At 34.3% G+C, this 19,832-nt stretch overlaps 2 protein-coding genes across 6 annotated transcripts in view; both read right to left on the bottom strand.

The window, feature by feature from the left end:
* The window catches only part of LOC107728265 (prolyl 4-hydroxylase subunit alpha-2-like), a gene marked incomplete at its 3' end in the record, with an annotated part of 2,311 nt that extends 1,763 nt beyond the window's left edge, over positions 1-548 (bottom strand). Inside the window, exon 1 of the mRNA XM_016538381.1 lies at positions 511-548. Coding sequence (XP_016393867.1) covers positions 511-548 — 38 coding nt within the window. The remainder of the gene's footprint in view (positions 1-510) is intronic.
* Positions 549-2,763: 2,215 nt separating this feature from the next.
* The window catches only part of LOC107728278 (prolyl 4-hydroxylase subunit alpha-2-like), a 20,899-nt gene continuing 3,830 nt past the window's right edge, over positions 2,764-19,832 (bottom strand). Inside the window, exons 1-12 of one of the 5 annotated variants that reach the window (XM_016538405.1) lie at positions 19,232-19,421; positions 17,792-17,929; positions 14,807-15,046; positions 14,403-14,602; positions 12,175-12,351; positions 11,366-11,436; positions 8,524-8,623; positions 6,943-6,996; positions 5,445-5,510; positions 4,509-4,577; positions 3,360-3,456; positions 2,764-3,119 (exon numbers count right to left, since the gene is read on the bottom strand). In XM_016538405.1, coding sequence (XP_016393891.1) covers positions 3,049-3,119; positions 3,360-3,456; positions 4,509-4,577; positions 5,445-5,510; positions 6,943-6,996; positions 8,524-8,623; positions 11,366-11,436; positions 12,175-12,351; positions 14,403-14,602; positions 14,807-15,046; positions 17,792-17,929; positions 19,232-19,364 — 1,416 coding nt within the window. In that variant the 5' untranslated portion in view covers positions 19,365-19,421 and the 3' untranslated portion in view covers positions 2,764-3,048. Of the gene's footprint in view, positions 3,120-3,359; positions 3,457-4,508; positions 4,578-5,444; positions 5,511-5,574; positions 5,635-6,942; positions 6,997-8,523; positions 8,624-11,365; positions 11,437-12,174; positions 12,352-14,402; positions 14,603-14,806; positions 15,047-17,773; positions 17,930-19,231; positions 19,422-19,832 lie in introns of those variants that run through there. The other 4 variants (XM_016538404.1, XM_016538403.1, XM_016538401.1 and 1 more) reach the window with 4 other exon arrangements.

The raw sequence follows: 19,832 nt of genomic DNA on the forward strand, positions 1-19,832 counted from the left end.
TGTGTGTGTGTGCGTGTGTGATACTGATCATGAACAAACACTCGACTTATAGTCTCATTATTTGATAGATTCAACATTTGTAGGCTTAATGTATGATTTCTGAGGATTTAAAATGAAATATTAATATTAATTTGATTAATTTATAAATAGTTTATTTTTAACCCTTTGCTGCTCTTCGGTCAAGCACTGGCTATATGAGCATACACACAAAATTGACAACTGGAAAAGGCAAAATGGTCATAAAAAAATAGATTCTTCATGGTCAAAATGATGTCAGAGGGGAAAAAAATATGAAAATACAGAGATTTTTTGGGTTACAATCGACAAATCAGCCACAATGCAGAATAAAGCACACAGCAAACTCTGAAACATCAAAAATAGTCCAAAATAGACACACACAAATGAACTGGTGTGACTGACAATGCATGGCACTATATTGGCAATTAATGGCAATATGTATGGTAAAACTGGGCCAACAGACTCAACTAAGAAGTTAAAATCAGCTCAGACTCAGATGGATTAAGCTCTTTAAAAGCATTCCTGCTCATTTGTGTCACATTTTTAAACTAAACTTTGGCAGAACATAGATAATGATAATGTTTAAATATATATCCAAACGCAAAACCTAACTATATTAAGCCTGAAAACACTGTTCTCAACAAATAGTGAAAGCACAGCCCTGAAAGTATATTTATATCGGTTATGCAGGCATCTAGCAGCTACACCATTACAGATGATTTTATTTCTTTCCACCTGATTAATCTGCCTCCATTAAATGGATTTGAAAAAAAAAATTCTATATTTGATTTGTTATATTTTTTCTAATATTTTTATCGTTACATAAAGACATAAATGTTGAATAATCTAGTAGTGAATATACTTTAGTACCATGAAATACAAATACAAAATATTGGATAAAAAAATACTATTGAACTAAAATATAGTATCACGAGGAGTATGAATTTAACTCCTAAATGAAGAGCATCGGGGGTTAATTAGACCTATATATGAACCAACGAAATATAACCTAATATAATCTATAACCTAAACTAACATGCTTTCACTGTTTGTGTAGCTGTTTATAATATGCTCTATGCATTTACTAAATATTAAACATTTACTAATCTCATTCTCTCCTCTCGTCATACTACCAAGTTTAAACTTTTACACTTTCTTTTATCATTTAAACTTTTTTTCTGTAATCCTAAAAAAGTTTCTTGTGGCTCTGTCAGTTGAAATATTCTGTCATTTTCTGTTTTTACAGTTCATTTGCCCTCCTCTGTATCAGCTCCACAAGCAACACTTACCCTCTCAGAAGTTCTGCTTGGCTCTCCAGTGCTTCTATATATTCATGAAGACTCTTGGCAAACTGTGTTTTGATGTCAGTAAGCTGCGTCATATGATCTGCACACAGCATTTCATTTTAAAACAGGTATGTTAGCACATCTACAAAAACAAATATGGTTAAAGAGCAAAGTATTCTTGTTTTCTCATCTTATTGCAATACAACACACTAACCTGTTGAAGAGTAGAACTCATTTACAGCACCACAGAAACTCCAGCATGTTGAGAACAATAAAATCATCCACTTTGCCTCCATTTCGAGCCGTTTGTGAAGCTGAACGTTCAGTCTTATTCTGTTCAGGGTCAAAACTAGACTCTATGTGCTAATGGTGCGAGTGTGGTGAGTTAAGTCAGACCTTTCCAGAAAACAGATTATAGCTAATTGTGTTACTGTCTGACTGAATCATCTCCTATGATTAGACAAGCTTACACCAGGTAATTACACCAGGTAACAAACCCAGAAGACACTGAGGTCTTCCCTTTGAAAAGAGAACTGTGGTTGCATCATGTGTTTACAGCAAAAACATTACAGTATCAAATCTGATTGAGAAAGAGGTCATTACAGAGATTGTTTGTGCTGGTGGTGAGTCGTTCAACATTTTTAACTCAACTCAACCTTTATTTATAAAGCACTTTCAAAACCATAAAAATGGACCAAAGTGCTGTACATTCAGAATCATGACGGAAGCAGTAGGTCATCTGGGTACTTTTGCCTACTCTTTTACGAGTACTGTGAATTTGGACATAATTCTTTTGTCACATACTGTTTTTCACCTACTGTATAGCCTAGTAGGGAAGTATGCGATTTCAGACGCAGCCCACAGCCTACTCATTAACATATTTAAATTTCACATTTCCATTTTAATAAAACACCCATTAAAGGGATAATTCACCCCAAAATGAAAATTCTGTCATTAATTATTCATGTCGATTCAAACCTGAATGGCATTTTTCTTTTGTGAAACATGAAGATATTTTGAAGAATGTTGGCAACTAAACTGTTTCAGTCACTACTGACTTCTGACTTGTATGGGGAAAAATTTGTCAAATTATCTTTTTTTTTTTTTTTGTTCCACACAAGAAATTAAGTCATTCAGGAAATGAAGGTGAATAATAAATTTTTGGGTGAATTATCCCCTTTAATACCCATTTAAAACCCATTAATCTCATAGCATTATTTATGAAATTGTAATTGCAGTGTAAATGCATTCATGCCACATCTGAGCTGCAATAAGCGGTCTGTAAATATATCTAAATATCAATTCAGATGCAGTTTATGGTTGTTGTAGCCTAACATTAAAGTTTGCATTACAACAAACATTACAACATTACAAAAGTTTGTGTAATAAATTCTGTTGAATCAAAATATTTCTATACAAACAGCTCCTCAAAAGGCAGACGAAGAAACATGACTTCAAATTCAGACATTTTATTGCAAACCATATAAGAATCTAAAATAAACACTGAAGAACAGGACAATAATTTATGCATTACATAAACACGATGGGATTTCCGTCATGACACAATACTCCGGTTTAATCTGCCAAGAAATGTTAAGGAAGGGGTGAATGAAAACACTCAATAAAAGAGAAATGGCCCACAAACCCCAGCCTGCCTGACTGGAACTCATGTGCGTTCCTGAGGAATCTGGAGTGTCTGATTGTGTCCGTGTTTGCAGAACTGCGGCTGGAACCGAGCTCAGGATCAGTCCTCTTCAGTCAGGCCACATGGGCGTCTGAACTCTTGTCCTCTCTCATGGATCCATTTGTTTGAAACTGCCAAACGAGAAGACTTGTAAATGAGAATTGGGGGAGGAATGGACATTTGATGCATTTAAAACAACCTACTTCTTATGCCATGTTCATTTTATGATCTAAAAGCAGTAGTAGCAGTTCTCTCTGAAGAACGTGGGATTTGTGCATTTAAAAAGTACACCAATCTGCAGCCTATTCACGGCAAGTGGCAGCAGTGTTTGAAGACTAAACTTCACACGAGTCTGTATTTAGTCCACTTACCCCATTTACTGCCGACTAGAACAGGACAGGCCGCATGTCTGGTTCTGTAGTCTCCTTCTCCGCTTTTAAAGAGGTTGTACCAGAACACAGCTGTTCCCTACAGAAAGATGAGGATCCTTTAAGAATAAATGCTGCATCTGTAAAATAACTAATGGTAATACTTTAGTTTAAGGACCTATTCTCGTATTCTACATGAGCATAATATACTAACAATTAATAAGCAGCAAATTAAGAGTTTATTGAGGTAAAAGTCACAGTTAATAGTGAGAATTGGACCTTAAAATAAAGAGTGACCAAATTATCAAATGATCATAACAAGCCGATGTAAAGCTTGAAGATCAGGGTGATCGATGGGTGACATAATTCTGATATATTAAAATACAGAAATAAGAAGAAAAAAAAACGTATTTTCCTTGCTATTAGTGATGGGTTATTTATGAACGATTTGTTCACTGTGTCAAATGAACAAAAGTAATCATTTATGTCCTTTATAAATTATCTTTGGCTGCATTATAATTATTTCCTAATTCAGAATATGATCAAGATTACGTAGGTGGATGTGTTCGGGGAACTTGGCTGTTGACAATCTAACATTTAATGCCACTCAAATGAACAAAATGACTTAAAGATGAGTTCATTTTAATGAACAAGACTGAACGAGAGAGTCAGTAAAGTGATCCGATCTTCCCATCAGTGCTCAATATTTAAGGCAAGGTGGGTTCATTTACTGTATAGCACATTACATACACAATGGCACTTCAAGGCGCTTTACATAAAAAGGATTTAAAATAATCATATCAGATTAAGAAATAAAATTAAAGATTCTAAAAATATATATTCTTTCAAAATGTGTGTTACATATCGACAAGGCTGTTAGTAGATTTAGGAACTGATACAAGGGAAAGGTAACCGTTATTCAGCAATGCAATAATCTCAAATAACCAAATATTAGTCGATTATTCGGTCAATGCTTGCTTTTATCTTATACACAATGTAACAGGAGTATTTCAGCACGTGTAATACTGTATCTTCTACATATACCGCATATAGCTACAATATGTAACAAAAAAGTGATTATTGCAGTATCATCATCATTGATGTAATGATTTCATTCATGTTTTATTAAAGGTTTAAAAAAATTGTCCATACCTTTCTAGGCCAAAAAGCAGCACCGAAATCAGGGAAAACCGTCGCCCCACCAGCCTCAACATCACTCATCTGTAATGAAGAAAGATTCTCAACATCCAACTTTCACCGCAAAGCAGTACAACATGGTATGCCATCAGAGTTTCACATTTTTGTTGTGGAAAAATATTTTTAAAAAGTACTATATAATGCAGAATATGAGTGTGATTTTTTTAATGCAAAAGATACAAATTCTGTCCAAAATAAAGGCAAGTTAGAAACAAAAGTAATACTAAGAAGCCAATTTTCATCATTGTATTGTATTTAAGTGCATTTCTTTCTTTTTGCATTTGTGTAAATATTGTAAATAGCACTACCCAGAAGTCATGGCATGTTTGGTGCCATTTACATTTATGCTATATAACTATATAAAGGGAGTCTTGCTTTTATTTTTATCATTGTGTTGTCTTTTAATGTGCTATGTAACAGTCTGGATTAAGTGTATCTGCTATTCAAAGATATTATATTGTCACAAAATATGCACAGTGGCCTTAAAAGTGCTGTGAAAGTGTAATGCACCGATTCTCAAGCAAGACGCCCATTTTATCCAGAACAACTGTTTCAGTTGTTCATAACTTACTAGATTTTTTTAAATACTTTTTACAATTGATACAGACTTTTCCAGGTCTATAAATCTCACTTTTAAAAACCGGCCCCCTCATACATCCAGACAGTGTGAATCCTGGTTCTTCAATGCAAACAAACAGTCGTTGAAGGTGTGAATTCAATTTTTTTTTTAAATCCATATTTTGAGTTGTTTGGCTTCTTTTGATGCGTGTTCTGTCTTGTTGTCCCTGGTTGAGAACCACTGCTGTAGTGTAGTGTTCATGTGGATTTATATTACAAGACCTGATGCCAAGACAAGAGCAATACCAGGCACCACAAGATACACATACTTACATAATTTAAAAAAGTAGCCACACGATTTCCAGTGCCTAATGATTTGAAAGCATCAGGTTCATCTTTCTATGAAGATAAAATTTTAGAGTAAAGACAGGCAGAGAAGCAGAAGCACAACACATGTACTTACGTAGTTCAGAAAGCTGGCAAGTCTATTTCCATCAACCTTGAGGTTGCCGTCAAAAGGACGCTGCAACAGACGTTTGTAACTTTTAAACCAGACTGAAGTGCAGCAGTGGAACATCTCCGCCTCTGAGGCAACGTTACTTTATCTTCAATATGACAACATAAAAGCTGAGTGTTGGCTGTCAAATCAATTTACAAACATGTACTCAATGTAAAATAATCTTCTTAGGAGAATAGTTCAGCGCCAGTGGTTTATGTGGTACTTTCGTCAAAATCAAAATGTCTAATGCATTCCCATTTTCATAAGCAATAAAAATCCCTATGACATTGTCAGGAAATTTATTACCACCAGCAATAAAAATGTGCACTGTAAGCTGCCATTCCAACCTTTTACTGTAGGGGGCGTTTACACGACCATTTTCAACTAAAAATGGAAAACTTTTGATGCTTTTTGGCCATTCATTTACATGACAACCACCTATTGGGGGCCTGAAAATGCAATACATTTTTGAAAACGAGTTTCAAAGTACAAGTTTTTGAAAATTATACCATTATCATCTCTGTGCAAACTACATAAATGTGAATTTCGTGTAAACAGTGACGTCATACACATGCATATTACATGTCTACAGGAATGCGTATGTGCGTAGTGTTTCTTTACAAAGTGACATCGCCATCTACTGGCCTGGCATGAATAATACATCATTTTGACGTTGTCGTCTGCATGCAAAACTTTCACAAAAATTCGAAGGAAAAACTGTTCTGTTTTCAGAACATAGTTGTCGTGTAAACGTACCCTTAGATACATTTTAAATGGGATTTTGCCATCAGGTGACACACTATATTCCACATAAAACATATTATTAAAAAGAATAAAACTTTCAATAATTATCATAATAATCTTATTTTTTTCCTTTTCTTTAGGCAAGTTTAGATTGACCACCTCAGTAGCTAGTGATTACTTTGTTTATTTTGGCCTTACCCACATCCATGCTTCTGTTATTTATCATAAATAATAAACCTTGTTGATAATAAGCCGTATTTCTGTGATTGACAATGAACATTAGAACTAAATAACTTAACGTATACACCTTATTTAATTTCAGTCTTTATTCTTGAGTTAATTCTAATCTAACGTAATTCCTCCAACCGCAATTGGAATGGGTCTCAACAAATGTTTTATGTACAAAATATGGATAAAGATGAGAAATGGATATTGTGTGTCAGCTGACAGTAAAAAAAAAAGTCCCACTGATATATACATTTTCTTAACTATCAGAGAAATATAAATATGCCATTGCATTGTTTTTAATAAAAACGGTCTCTGATATTTCTTCATGCACATGCCACTGTTCTTGCACAAAGGTCTTACCCTTGAGAAATCATAATGTGGTTCATATTGACCTCCAACGCCATAGTTAGCCACCTAAGATTCAACAGAAGTTATAAGAAAACCCTTTTCCCACAAATTCTGTATCAGAATCACAACAGAGACAATTCACTGTTTACATAAGCATTGTGTGCAAATTAAATCATGTGGGTCAACAATCTGAAACTTTATTTTAACAACAATTCTCACTATTACCTTGCATGCATATTACTAGCACATTAACGGTTTATTAGTACTTATAAAGCACATATTAATGTCTTATTCTGCATGATCATATTTTAGATCCCTTAATAGACCCCATACCTAAACTAACAACTACCTTACTAACTATTAATAAGCAGCAAATTAGGAGTTTATTGAGGCAAAAGTCATAGTTAATTGTTTGTTAATAGCGAGAATTGGACCTTAAAATAAAGTGTGACCAAATATGATTGCTGTTATTTTAACGTGCATTATTTTCTATATGCTATTCCATATTATATTATAATATAATATGCAATACTGTCTCTAAAGTCTATATTATACTATATTATAATTTAAACTTCTAAAATGTAAATCAAGTGAAAATGTAACAATTCCTTTTATTTTTGACAAACAAAGTGCTGCACAACAGATGTTTATTGTTAAATTTAAAACATGGAAGAGAATGGTTTGTGATTATTCCTTAAATTAGGTTTTAATAATGGTATTATTAATATTAATTTCAGAAGTACATTCTACTGTGATGTGACATATGATGATAAATGATATATGATATATGATATGATAAATGATATGATATATGATATATGATAAATGATATATGATAAATGATATGATATATGATATGTATGATAAATGATATATGATATATGATATATGAGATATATGACATATGATAAATGATATGATATATATGATATATGATATATGAGATATATGATATATGATAAATGATATGATATATGATATGATATATGATATATGATATATGAGATATATGATATATGATATGATAAATGATATGATAAATGATATGATAAATGATATATGAGATATGAGATATATGATATATGATATCATATATGATATGATAAATGATATATAATATATGATATATGAGATATGATATATGAGATATATGATATGATATATGATAAATGATGATATATGATATATGATATGATAAATGATATATGATATGATAAATTATATGATATATGATATATGAGATATATGATATATGATAAATGATAAATGATATGATATATGATATATGATATATGATATGATAAATGATATAATATATGCTATGATATATGATAAATGAGATATGATATGACATATGAGATATATGATCAATGATAAATGATATATGATAAATTATATGATAAATGATAAATGAGATATGAGATATGATATATGAGACATATGATATATGAGATATATGATATGATATATATGATATATTATATGATATATGATATGATATATATGATATATGATATGATATGGTGTGAGACTGCAGCCTATGGAGACCACAGATTGTGTGTGTGATTTTCTGGAGTATTTTGGATGAGTGACCTGTAGAAGTTCTGCAGTGTTTACAGATAATCCAGTGACGTCCTCTATTCTCTGATTGACCCGAGCGATCACTGGATCATCTTCCTCTTCTAACCACGCGCTGCAGACACACCAGAAGACAAGAACATCATCACAAAACAAGAAATGGGCAAAATTCTGTTCAACAGCTGTGTTTCAATATCAAATAAGTACACTTATTAATGTATTGCCTAGGGGTGAAAACTATGATCAAATCACAGAATGAAAAATTTTACATTACAGTAAGGGTATATCATAATATACTTATTTTGTAATGAATATAATGACAAATCCAGTTTATTCAAGCAATCACATGATCAAGAGTGATGCTGTTCTGAATATCAGCAATTGAGCACAAGATTTCCATCAATATCCACGCAAATATATCTACTGTGATATGCTTCGTATTGCGAAATGAACACTTTTCTACGGTCATACCGTCCACGTATGCAGGACAATCATTTAGATCGCTTAAACTGAAAGATTGCTTTCATCTGTCTCCACTGAATGCAACGCCCACATCTTAACAGCCAATCCACAACCGATGCACAGAACCAAGTCCCGCCCAACATCTTTTCTTTTTTGATAATGTCACACTCTGATTTATCAATACGGAAAAAAAGATCTGTCACTACTTCCGTTTGATCACAACTTTAATATATAAGCTAAACAAATTTGTTAGTTTGTCATAAGCTGATAAAATAAAACAAAATTGCTTTGTTTAATTGTGACCATGAATAAGTCTCTCAGGTTCATCTATCAACTCCATATTTCTATGTAGCAAGACTATTAGACTTCATTTTTAATTTCTTATGAAGCCTGTGATTATTGTTGTTTTTTTCGCTGCGTCCAGTTTGTCTTCACAATGAAAGTAATGTAAGTGGTTAAAGTTCATAAATTAAATCAGCGAAAGCTTTATATGACGTTCCCTTTAAGCTCAAATGACAAAAGAAAAATGATATTTAAGTATTATAATTACAGACAGCAAATTACATTTGTTTGGTTTGTAAATAGTTTTTATTTAATGTGGATATCAATTGTTTAAATAATTTTTTTTATTTTACAGCATCTTGTTTATCTTTGTGCCCTGTGCTCACTAAAACAAATGCGTGCAATACATTTTTTAATCTTAACATTTTTATCAATACTAAGTAGGGATGCACCGAAATGAAAATTCTGGGCCGAAAAATGAAACCGAAAATGCGTTGTAATAATAATTTATTATTTTATTAAATAATATAAAGTAATTTTGTAAGACTTTTTAATTTAATGAATAATAATTTTTTTATTAAATAATATAAAGTAATTTTGTAAGACTTTTTAATTTAATGATACTAAATTTAAAAAAAAAACACAAGCCAATAAAATAACCACACTTTTATTGAAAGTAACAATACAATTGAACAGAAAATATATTAATATTAAATATCAATATTTATAATAATAATTAATTTTATTTAAAATTACTATATTATTTAGTGGGCGGTGCGGTGCGCCCAAATGCCATTTTCGGCGGCCGAAATTTTGGTGCATCCCTAATACTAAGCCTGTTTCTTCAAATTAGCATCTTTGGAGGCAGTGACTGTCAGATAGTAGCAACACATTAAAACAAATAACTCAAGAACAAAAGATTTAGTTGAGTCCAGATATAAAAGTAAAAGACTACACTAACAAACATGCATTTGATGTGAAACAAAAGCTTTCTGTCTTATTCATAATTCAGAATAAAAGCACAAATAGGCTTTTATGGTATGTGTGATTATTTAGGGGAAATTAACCCTTGTTATAAAAAATTTTTAAAAACTCATTTTAGGGTGAACTACTTCTTTAATCTAGTCAAATGCGTCTATATACTGTTTATATGAGTCTATATACTGTCCATGGTCTATATATTCAATTCAAATTTATTTGTATAGCGCTTTTCACAATACACATTGTTTCAAAGCAGCTTTATATATTATATATTCATATAGACATCTATATGCATCTATATGAATCTATATACTGTCCATGGTCTATATATGGACAGTATATAGATTCATGCCTATATACTGTCCATATAGATGCATATAGATGTCATATAGACGTCTATACGCGTCTATATACTGTCCATGGTCTATATATGGACAGTATATAGACTCATGCCTATATACTGTCCATATAGACGCATTAAGATGTCATATAGACATATATGTGTCTATGAGTCTATATACTGTCCATGGTCTACATATGGACAGTATATAGACTCATGCCTATATACTGTCCATATAGACGCATTAAGATGTCATATAGACATATATATGTGTCTATGAGTCTATATACTGTCCATGGTCTATATATGGACAGTATAGACTCATGCCTATTTACTGTCCATATAGACGCGTATAGATGTCATAGACGTCTATATGCGTCTATATGAATCTATATACTGTCCATGGTCTATATATGGACAGTATATAGATTCATGCCTATATACTGTCCATATAGATGCATATAGGTGTCATATAGACGTCTATATGCGTCTATATACTGTCCATGGTCTATATATGGACAGTATATAGATTCATGCCTATATACTGTCCATATAGACGCATTAAGATGTCATATAGACATCTATATGGGTCTATGAGTCTATATACTGTCCATGGTCTATATATGGACAGTATATAGATTCATGCCTATATACTGTCCATATAGATGCATATAGGTGTCATATAGCGAAATGAACACTTTTCTACGGTCATACCGTCCATCCCGAGTCACCTTATGTTCTTATCAAGCCAGACATGAATACCATTAAATGAACTGATGTATACGAGCTCACCTTTTGGAAACTCTGTAATGGGCGACCGTCAGAACACCGGTGTTTGGATCTCGGACTGTGGCTCTTGAAAGCTACAGAGAACAACTCATAATTAGCTTTGCATTCACATTCAGATTTTAAACAGGTGATGTGTCAATGTCAAAAAAAACACATACTCACATGTGTACTCACATGTCACATGTTGATGTGTATAATTATATTTATATATATATATATATATATATAATAGACTCATGCCTATATACTGTCCATATAGACGCATTAAGATGTCATATAGACATCTATATGGGTCTATGAGTCTATATACTGTCCATGGTCTATATATGGACAGTATAGACTCATGCCTATTTACTGTCCATATAGACGCGTATAGATGTCATAGACGTCTATATGCGTCTATATGAATCTATATACTGTCCATGGTCTATATATGGACAGTATATAGATTCATGCCTATATACTGTCCATATAGATGCATATAGGTGTCATATAGACGTCTATATGCGTCTATATACTGTCCATGGTCTATATATGGACAGTATATAGATTCATGCCTATATACTGTCCATATAGACGCATTAAGATGTCATATAGACATCTATATGGGTCTATGAGTCTATATACTGTCCATGGTCTATATATGGACAGTATAGACTCATGCCTATTTACTGTCCATATAGACGCATATAGATGTCATACAGACGTCTATATGCGTCTATATAAATCTATATACTGTCCATGGTCTATATATGGATTGTATTTAGACTCATGCCGATATACTGTCCATCTGTGTCCATCTGCACACTCACCTTGGGTTTGGCCAGCTCCTTGATCTTCTTTATCTCTTCATCAGAGAGGGCCTCCAGAAAGCGAACGATATGAGGACTGTCCCACTCATCCTCCTCCTTCATTGGCTTGAGCAGCAGACGCGGGTTCCTGTTGCCATCCTGATAACGGCACAACAGTCTGCTACGTCTCTTTGAAGTCTGTTGGGAAATTAAGAGGGAAAAAAACTTTTATAGCTTTTTATAACAACCTACTGCTAATTTTATGATTTGTTTATTTACATTTATGTATTCAAGTTTAAACTGAGATTTAGATAAAGACTGGATGAATAGAATTCTATGTGGCAAGACACTGAACAGAAATAAACATTAAAATACACAATGATTCGAAACTACAGCCACAAGACTTGTGTGTAGGGATGCTCCGATCGATCGATAATCGTATTTTATGACTCGATCGGTACTCACCAACTTGGCCGATCTCAGGAACCGATCGCAATTTGATGTCGTCAACGCGTTACGACGTACATGATGTGTGGGGACATAAATGATTTGGCGCCGCAGTCATGTCATTGCCGGTGTGGAAATGCTATGACGTTTCGAGAAACAATGAAAAATTCGCTGTTTGTCGTGTATGTTTTGCATGATTCATCTACACAGCAGATTCAGTGACGTTAGAGCTGATCTGCGCCTCACTGCATGCGTCTGCGACGCGTTACGGCTCCACGGCCACCGTAGCTGATCGCGGCCGCTCTAGTCAGTGCTTGTGTTTATCAGCCAGCCGCGGCACGTTTCTGAAGCGCCTCTCCGCACTGCTTGTTTAAAAATAGTCTTTTGTGAGTTGTCACAGCGTGGAGGACGGAACATGAGCCCAACTTCAGTCTACTCATAGCCAGACTGATAAACAAACACAGACCCGAAGTCAACTTCGGGCCAGGCGCGTGCGCCCATTGAAACCGTCTATATAAAGCTTGAAGCATCAGAATCTGCATCGGTATCAGCCGATTCAATTCAATTCAAGTTTATTTGTATAGCGCTTTTCACGATACAAATCGTTGCAGAAACCGTCTATATAAAGCTTGAAGCATCAGAATCTGCATCGGTATCGGCCGATCACCATGACAAGAAATCGGTACTCAGTATCAGCTGCAAAAATCCTGATCAGAGCATCCCTACTTGTGTGTTAACGTGTTAGTTAGATAGAATCGCAATCTTGTTTCCTTTCATACTGTCTGCATAATATACATATTTATATTGTATGTATTTATTATAAAAGTGTGGAATAATTCAGATGTTTTAATGCATTTGAAAGATGTCCCTCATGCTCACCAAGGCTGCATTTATTTGTTCAAAAATACAGTTAAAATGAAATATCGCAAAATATTTTTACAATTTAAAATAACTAATTTCTATTTGAAAATATTGTAAAATTAAATTTATTGCTGCGATTTTCAGCATCATTACACCAGTCTTCAGTGTCACATGATCCTTCAGAAATCATTTTAATATGCTGATTTGCTGATGAGTTGTTATTAATTATTATTGGTGCTCAAGTATTTTGGTTCTTATTATTATCAGTGTTGAAAACAGTTTTTGCTGCTTAATATATATATATATATATATATATAAATTTTTTTACCAGTATTCTTTGATGAATAGAAAATTCAAACAGCATTTACTTAAAATATAATTTTTTTGCATTGTTATAAATTTCTTAATGTCACTTTTGATCAATTTAATGCATCCTGTTTAACGCAAAACTGTACATACCCCAAACCTTTAAACAGTAGTGTATTACAGTTCACACAAAACTATTAAGCAGAAAAAAACTTTTTTCAACATTGATAATAATCAGAAATGTTTCTTAAGCAGCAAATCAGCATATTATAATGATTTCTGAAGATCATGTGACACTGAAGACTGGAGTAATGATGCTGAAAATACAGCTGCGCATCACAGAAATACATTACAGTTTAACAGATATTCACATAGAAAACAGAAATTTTTATTTGTAATAATATTTCACAATATTACGGTTTTTACTGTATTTTTAATCAAAGAAAAAAAGACTTCTTTCAAAGACATTAAAAATATCCTAATTATTCCAAACTTTTGACCAGTATATAATATAATGAAAGTTTAAAACATGAGACACTGTAAATGACTCAAAATAATCACGGCTTACAAAAGCAATAAAGTGAAAAGGGCAAATAATTCCCTCATTGTGCATTTGGGATATAAGCTGCGCTCACCATTTTGACTCCCTCTCCCCTGCAGAGGGCCTCGTACACCTCTCTCTCGGGCAGGTAGTCTTTGGGCCGCTCATAAGTGTCCAGCTGAATGGGCCTCTCGTCCGCAGGCTCCTGCTGGCTCCGACCCAAGTCCCTCAGCTCCTTAGAGAGCAGCCGCTCAAAGTAGTGCAGGTTTCCTCCTGCCCTCTGGTGGCTGGGATCTGCAAGTACACACAGCACAGGACATGCAATTTGCAATGGTCGAGAAATACAGCCAAAAAAACGGCATCAGATATTTTTCTTAGATTCCATGTAATACATATAAGAGTTTTGTGTGATTTTATGTGGCTATTACATTTCCTAATGATCATCTAGTGACAATTTGCTGTTCAAACATAACAAGGAGAGAGAGAGAGATGGCCTACCGATGGCCACCAAGCGTCGGGTGAGTTCGATAGCTCGTGACAGGTCACCCATCTGATAGACGGAGTAACTCAGATAATCTAAAATATCAGCTTTGGGCGTCTTGGCGTCTTCTCCCGAGTCCATCTGTCTGAGCGCCTGCTGCATCCACAGCACTGAATGATAGTAGTCATTCTCATTGTAGGCCAGTTTCCCCATGTCAAAGCAGTCATCCACTGTCAGCTGAGCGTTGTAGCGCACCCCTGTGGACAGAACGATACTAGTTTATCACAGGTTTCAGTATGGGTATTATATTAGACCACATCCAGGTGTTCCTTTAAGTGGAGTGCACGCTGTATGATTTATAACAGTCCTTTATGACTGTTGCTTGTCAGACCGATCCCAGCTATTAGCCACATCACACTGAGAGACTCCAGCTGTCATTAATGTCAGACTGTAAATAAAATAAGTTTAGGTTTTTTATATTTTACATAATTTCAGTTAATACTTATTTTATTTCAAGCAATGAAAAAGTTTTGATTAATTTTAAAGTTTAGTAATTTTGTTGTTTGTCATTTTTATTCATAAGTTTTTGATTTTAGTGTCAGTTTATTTAATTTTAGTTATTTTAGTACTTCAACAAACTAAATCAAAAGGAAATGTTGCAAGAGGGAGGGGAAATTATTTTGATAAAAAATTATGAGGGCACACGAATGTTTTACAAATTAATGATGTACACAGATAAATCATGTATAATAAATACTGCAATTTCAAAGACACAATCCGAGTTTCGTAACGATACACCAATTTGTTTGCAAAATACGACATTTTACGACAAAATTCAAAATGGGTAAATTTGGTATGGTTCAACTCGGTATGCTGGTCCGAATCTAAAGAGATAAGTAATTTTTGGTCAAACCGTTTAGAAGTTATTAGCAAAAATAGCCATTTTTCATATCTCCTGACCACTAGGTGGTATTGTGCCAAAACTGCAGGTAGCCTCAGGTCGTGGTTATTATAACATCAAGTTTGGTCTCAAGATGCTAAAGAGTTGCCAAGTCACAGCCTCACATCCACTTTGGTGAGCCCTTTAAAAAAAATTAATTAATGCGTTATTCAAGAACAGTTTGACTAATCAACTTGAATTTGATAACTTTTTGTCAGAATGGTCTGAAGATGATCTGGTTAGATTTTAGCGGAAAAAATTTTTTTTTTTTTGAAAATTCAAAATGGAATGATGGAAAATGATGTCATGCAATTGCACTGAAAATGACAAAGCAATCGAATCATCTTGAGTCAAAGAATCAGAGGAAAAAAGAATTTTGCTTCTAGACTTCTATCACAAGTTATTAGCATAAACATGAGTGCAAATTTGGACAGTTGGTGGCGCTAGAGGGTTTGAGTTAGAGACTCCAAATTAGCTGTGGTTAATGTTGGGACTGTCCTCTATCTGTGTGCTAAATTTCATAACTTTCTCGCAAGTTGTTCTATGGGCTGCCATAGACTCAAATGCGGAGAAAGAGGAAGACGATGACGACTAACAAATACAATAGGTGCCTACGTACTAGTGTCGGGCAATGTCAACAATGAAACATCTTGCGCGATGGACAATGAAAATAATTATATCATTAAAAATGCAACAGTCTCATTTTCCACTAGATATTTTCGTCTTCATCTCATCAGCAATTTCGGTTTTGGCACGCTCTGCAGCAGCTGACCACTAAGGAGCGATACGGAGCAGATGTCAGAGGATTAAAACATTAAATTGAATTATTATTAGACTATTTTAATTTTATCCAACACCTACGATCCGACCCGCATGTTCTTTGTTTTACCCAGAACCAGACAAAATACCACCTGGTATGGAGTATAGATGTGTAGATGTGTTTACATGACCATTTGCGTTGCACCATCTTGCGGAACACAGTTCATTGCCCATGCCATCACGCACAACTGAACTTGGTAAAACAGCTAGGGACCAACCAACCATTTCTGGGACTTTTGCCAAAAGTACAAGCGTGACAGTGAAAAATGGAAGCAGTGTACTGATGCTGTAACTCGCTACCCAGCAAAAGAAATGGTTTCTGTTAATACGGTAGAGAAGAGCGCATTCAAGGCCATGCTGCAAACATCTGACAAGCAGTGTTGAGCTGCCAGGTCGGAAATTCTTCTGGAAGACCGCAGATCATGCAGTCAGTGACCGCACATTATGTCAGCAAAGAGTGGACACTGGAATCGAAATGCTTACAAACAAGCTTCATGCCAGAAAGCCATACGGCCGACAGCCTGGAAGAGGCATTGCGGGAGAGTATACATGACTGGAAAACAGAAGAAAGGAAAATCTCCTGCGCCTAAGAAAAAGGGTTCACTGGGCAGACTCCTTGGGAAAAGAGCAGCTACAGCAACCACTGATCAAAAAAGTGACACAGAGATGTCGATGTACCGACAGGAAATGGCTATTGATGAAGAAGAAGACCCACTAACTTGATTTAAAACATCTAGTAGCCCATAATTGGTTTGGCGTTTTTTGCACAATAAAATCTTTATGGTTTAAATTGTGTTAATTGAGCTGTTTTAAATGTAATTTATATTGTGATCGGGAACAACTTCATTAAGTTATTATTACCTAATCAGAAAAAAAATTAATTTGAATTAACTGTGCGGAAATTGAAAGCATGCATTGCACTGGCATCGTCTATTGGCCCTACCCATTGATGCTTGGCCCCTAATGACCAAATCAAGGTTCCATTCCCATTTCAAAATGACAAAAAAAAAAAAATCTAAATTAAGCACATGCATTTACAAACAGAATGTCAAAACTACTGCCTCAGCAGCAAAAAACTCTATTTAAGTCTCAGAAACCCACTGATAGTAAGGATGTATTTGATTTGTTCCTCTTTTGAAAGTGTTGCAATGACAAGTCTCTGTTTATCACAGTGTCTTTAACTGAAGGACTCAAAATGAAAACGAAATGTGAAAACAAGAGTTACCAGAGTGTTGCTTCTGACCTGGCAGTTTGCCTTTGGAGAAACTTTCCGAGTCCAGTTTATACGTGTCCTGCAGACGCATGAGCGCTTTGGCTGCTCCCTTCTCGTCCTCCTCATCAGGGAAATACTGTCTGTGCACAGACATGTTTGATATGAAGCCTTCAGAAGAAAAGAAAAAAATAAGAGCTTTTTAATACACATGACTTAAGGCATGAGAATCCCTGATTATAAAGACACAGCGCTTTGGAGTGCATGATTCTCATTGGATAATAGCAGTATCATGTAGTTAAATATTTTTGAATAATGAAAGTTTAACTCTATACATTTTTGGGTGAACTACACCTTAAGTCTCTATGTATTTTATATACTTGTATGTATAATCAGCATCATGTTGGGGTCCTGATTATTTCCAGTGACAATGACTGTACATTATCATCCCTTGCATGACTTTCATTTAAGTGGAAACATTCTCAAGAACTCCACGTGGCAACATGTTGCAACACATGTTCACACAAGTTCACATTAGGCAATGAAAATAAATGAGCGTCTGCGATGACTTCACACACACATTTCACTACACAGAACTCAATTTTATTTGCATAGCACTTTTCACATTGTTCAAAAAAGCTTTACAGAAAATCATCAATAGTCCACATTTTGCAGTTTAGAGCTAGGCGATCGGATTGTTAATGTCATTGCCATATAAAAACTATCAAGCATTTGAGATTTGCTATATAGTATATTTTGCTTTATGTGAGTACACTGTATGAATATGGATAAATTTATAGCAGTTGGAGTTATTCATTCATTATGCCATGATATGGAAATGTGTAAGATACAGAGAACATCAAACATCAAGTGTTTTTTTAAGTTTCTGAAAGTAACATATGTAAACGTGAAGAATGTAATAAAGAATGCAATAGAATATATTAAATAGAAAACAGTTCTTTAAATTGTAATAGTATTTCAAAAGAGTACTTTTCATTGTATTTTCAATCAAATAAATGCAACATCGTTCAAAAAAATCTTAATGATTCCAAACTGTGTACAGATAACGTATACAACATTTTATATACAGTACTTATTAGGATATTACTTGTATTTCTTTTTTTGCCAGGTCTGGGAACTCTACCTTACACCAGTTCAAACATGTTCAACATTTGCTTCAGCCTAAAACGCTTGTCATATCTCAAAAGGAAGCTGAAAAATTAATGCCCAAAAAAAAAAAAAACACAAAATTATAGTGTCAAAAAAAATTCAACCGCTTGTCATATCTCAAAAGGAAGCTGAAAAATTAATGCCCAAAAAAAAAAAAAAACACAAAATTATAGTGTCAAAAAACATTCAACTATCATGAATCTACAGTCCAATCCTGACCATTTTTTGATTTTAACATTTCCCATTACAATTTTCTCAAAGTTGAATCTTCCATGACTTGTGATGAAAGCTGATATACTGTACCATCGGACGGGTCCTGCAGCACCAGACTCTCTAACTCGGACCACTCGGTGTTGAGTCTCTTCATCAGCTTGTAGGCGTTCACCGGGTGAGCCAGGAAGCCTTCAGGGTCCGACGTGGATGCACGGGTCAACATATCCAGTTTATTAGCCCAGCTGAAGCCAGCAGATGGACAAAAAAAAAAACACAGATGAGTCACTGGTTCATGTGCAGTCATATATTCTAGTGAAAGACTCACCTGACTCACCTCTCGAGTTTCAACTCTTCTGCTTCAATGTATTCCTTCAGGGACTGGACAAGCTCCCTCTCTTCCCTCTCTGGGTCTGTCATTTGGCCTGTGAGAGGAGAAGGCAAAATTGTAGCATAGAAAAATGACAAAGAAATGACCAGAAGACCAAAAAAGCAGTAAATAAGAGTAAATTTTCCGAAATTTAGATTTATACATCATCTGAAGGCTGAATAAATAATCTTTCCATTGATGTATGGTTTGTTAGGATCGGACAATATTTGGCTGAGATACAACTATTTGAAAATCTGGAATCTGAGGGTGCAAAAAAATCTAAATATTGAGAAAATCATCTTTAAAGTTGTCCAAATGAAGTTC

Source organism: Sinocyclocheilus rhinocerous, unplaced genomic scaffold, assembly GCF_001515625.1.
Source record: "Sinocyclocheilus rhinocerous isolate Xijiao unplaced genomic scaffold, SAMN03320098_v1.1 scaffold217, whole genome shotgun sequence".
NCBI classification, from domain to species: domain Eukaryota; kingdom Metazoa; phylum Chordata; class Actinopteri; order Cypriniformes; family Cyprinidae; genus Sinocyclocheilus; species Sinocyclocheilus rhinocerous.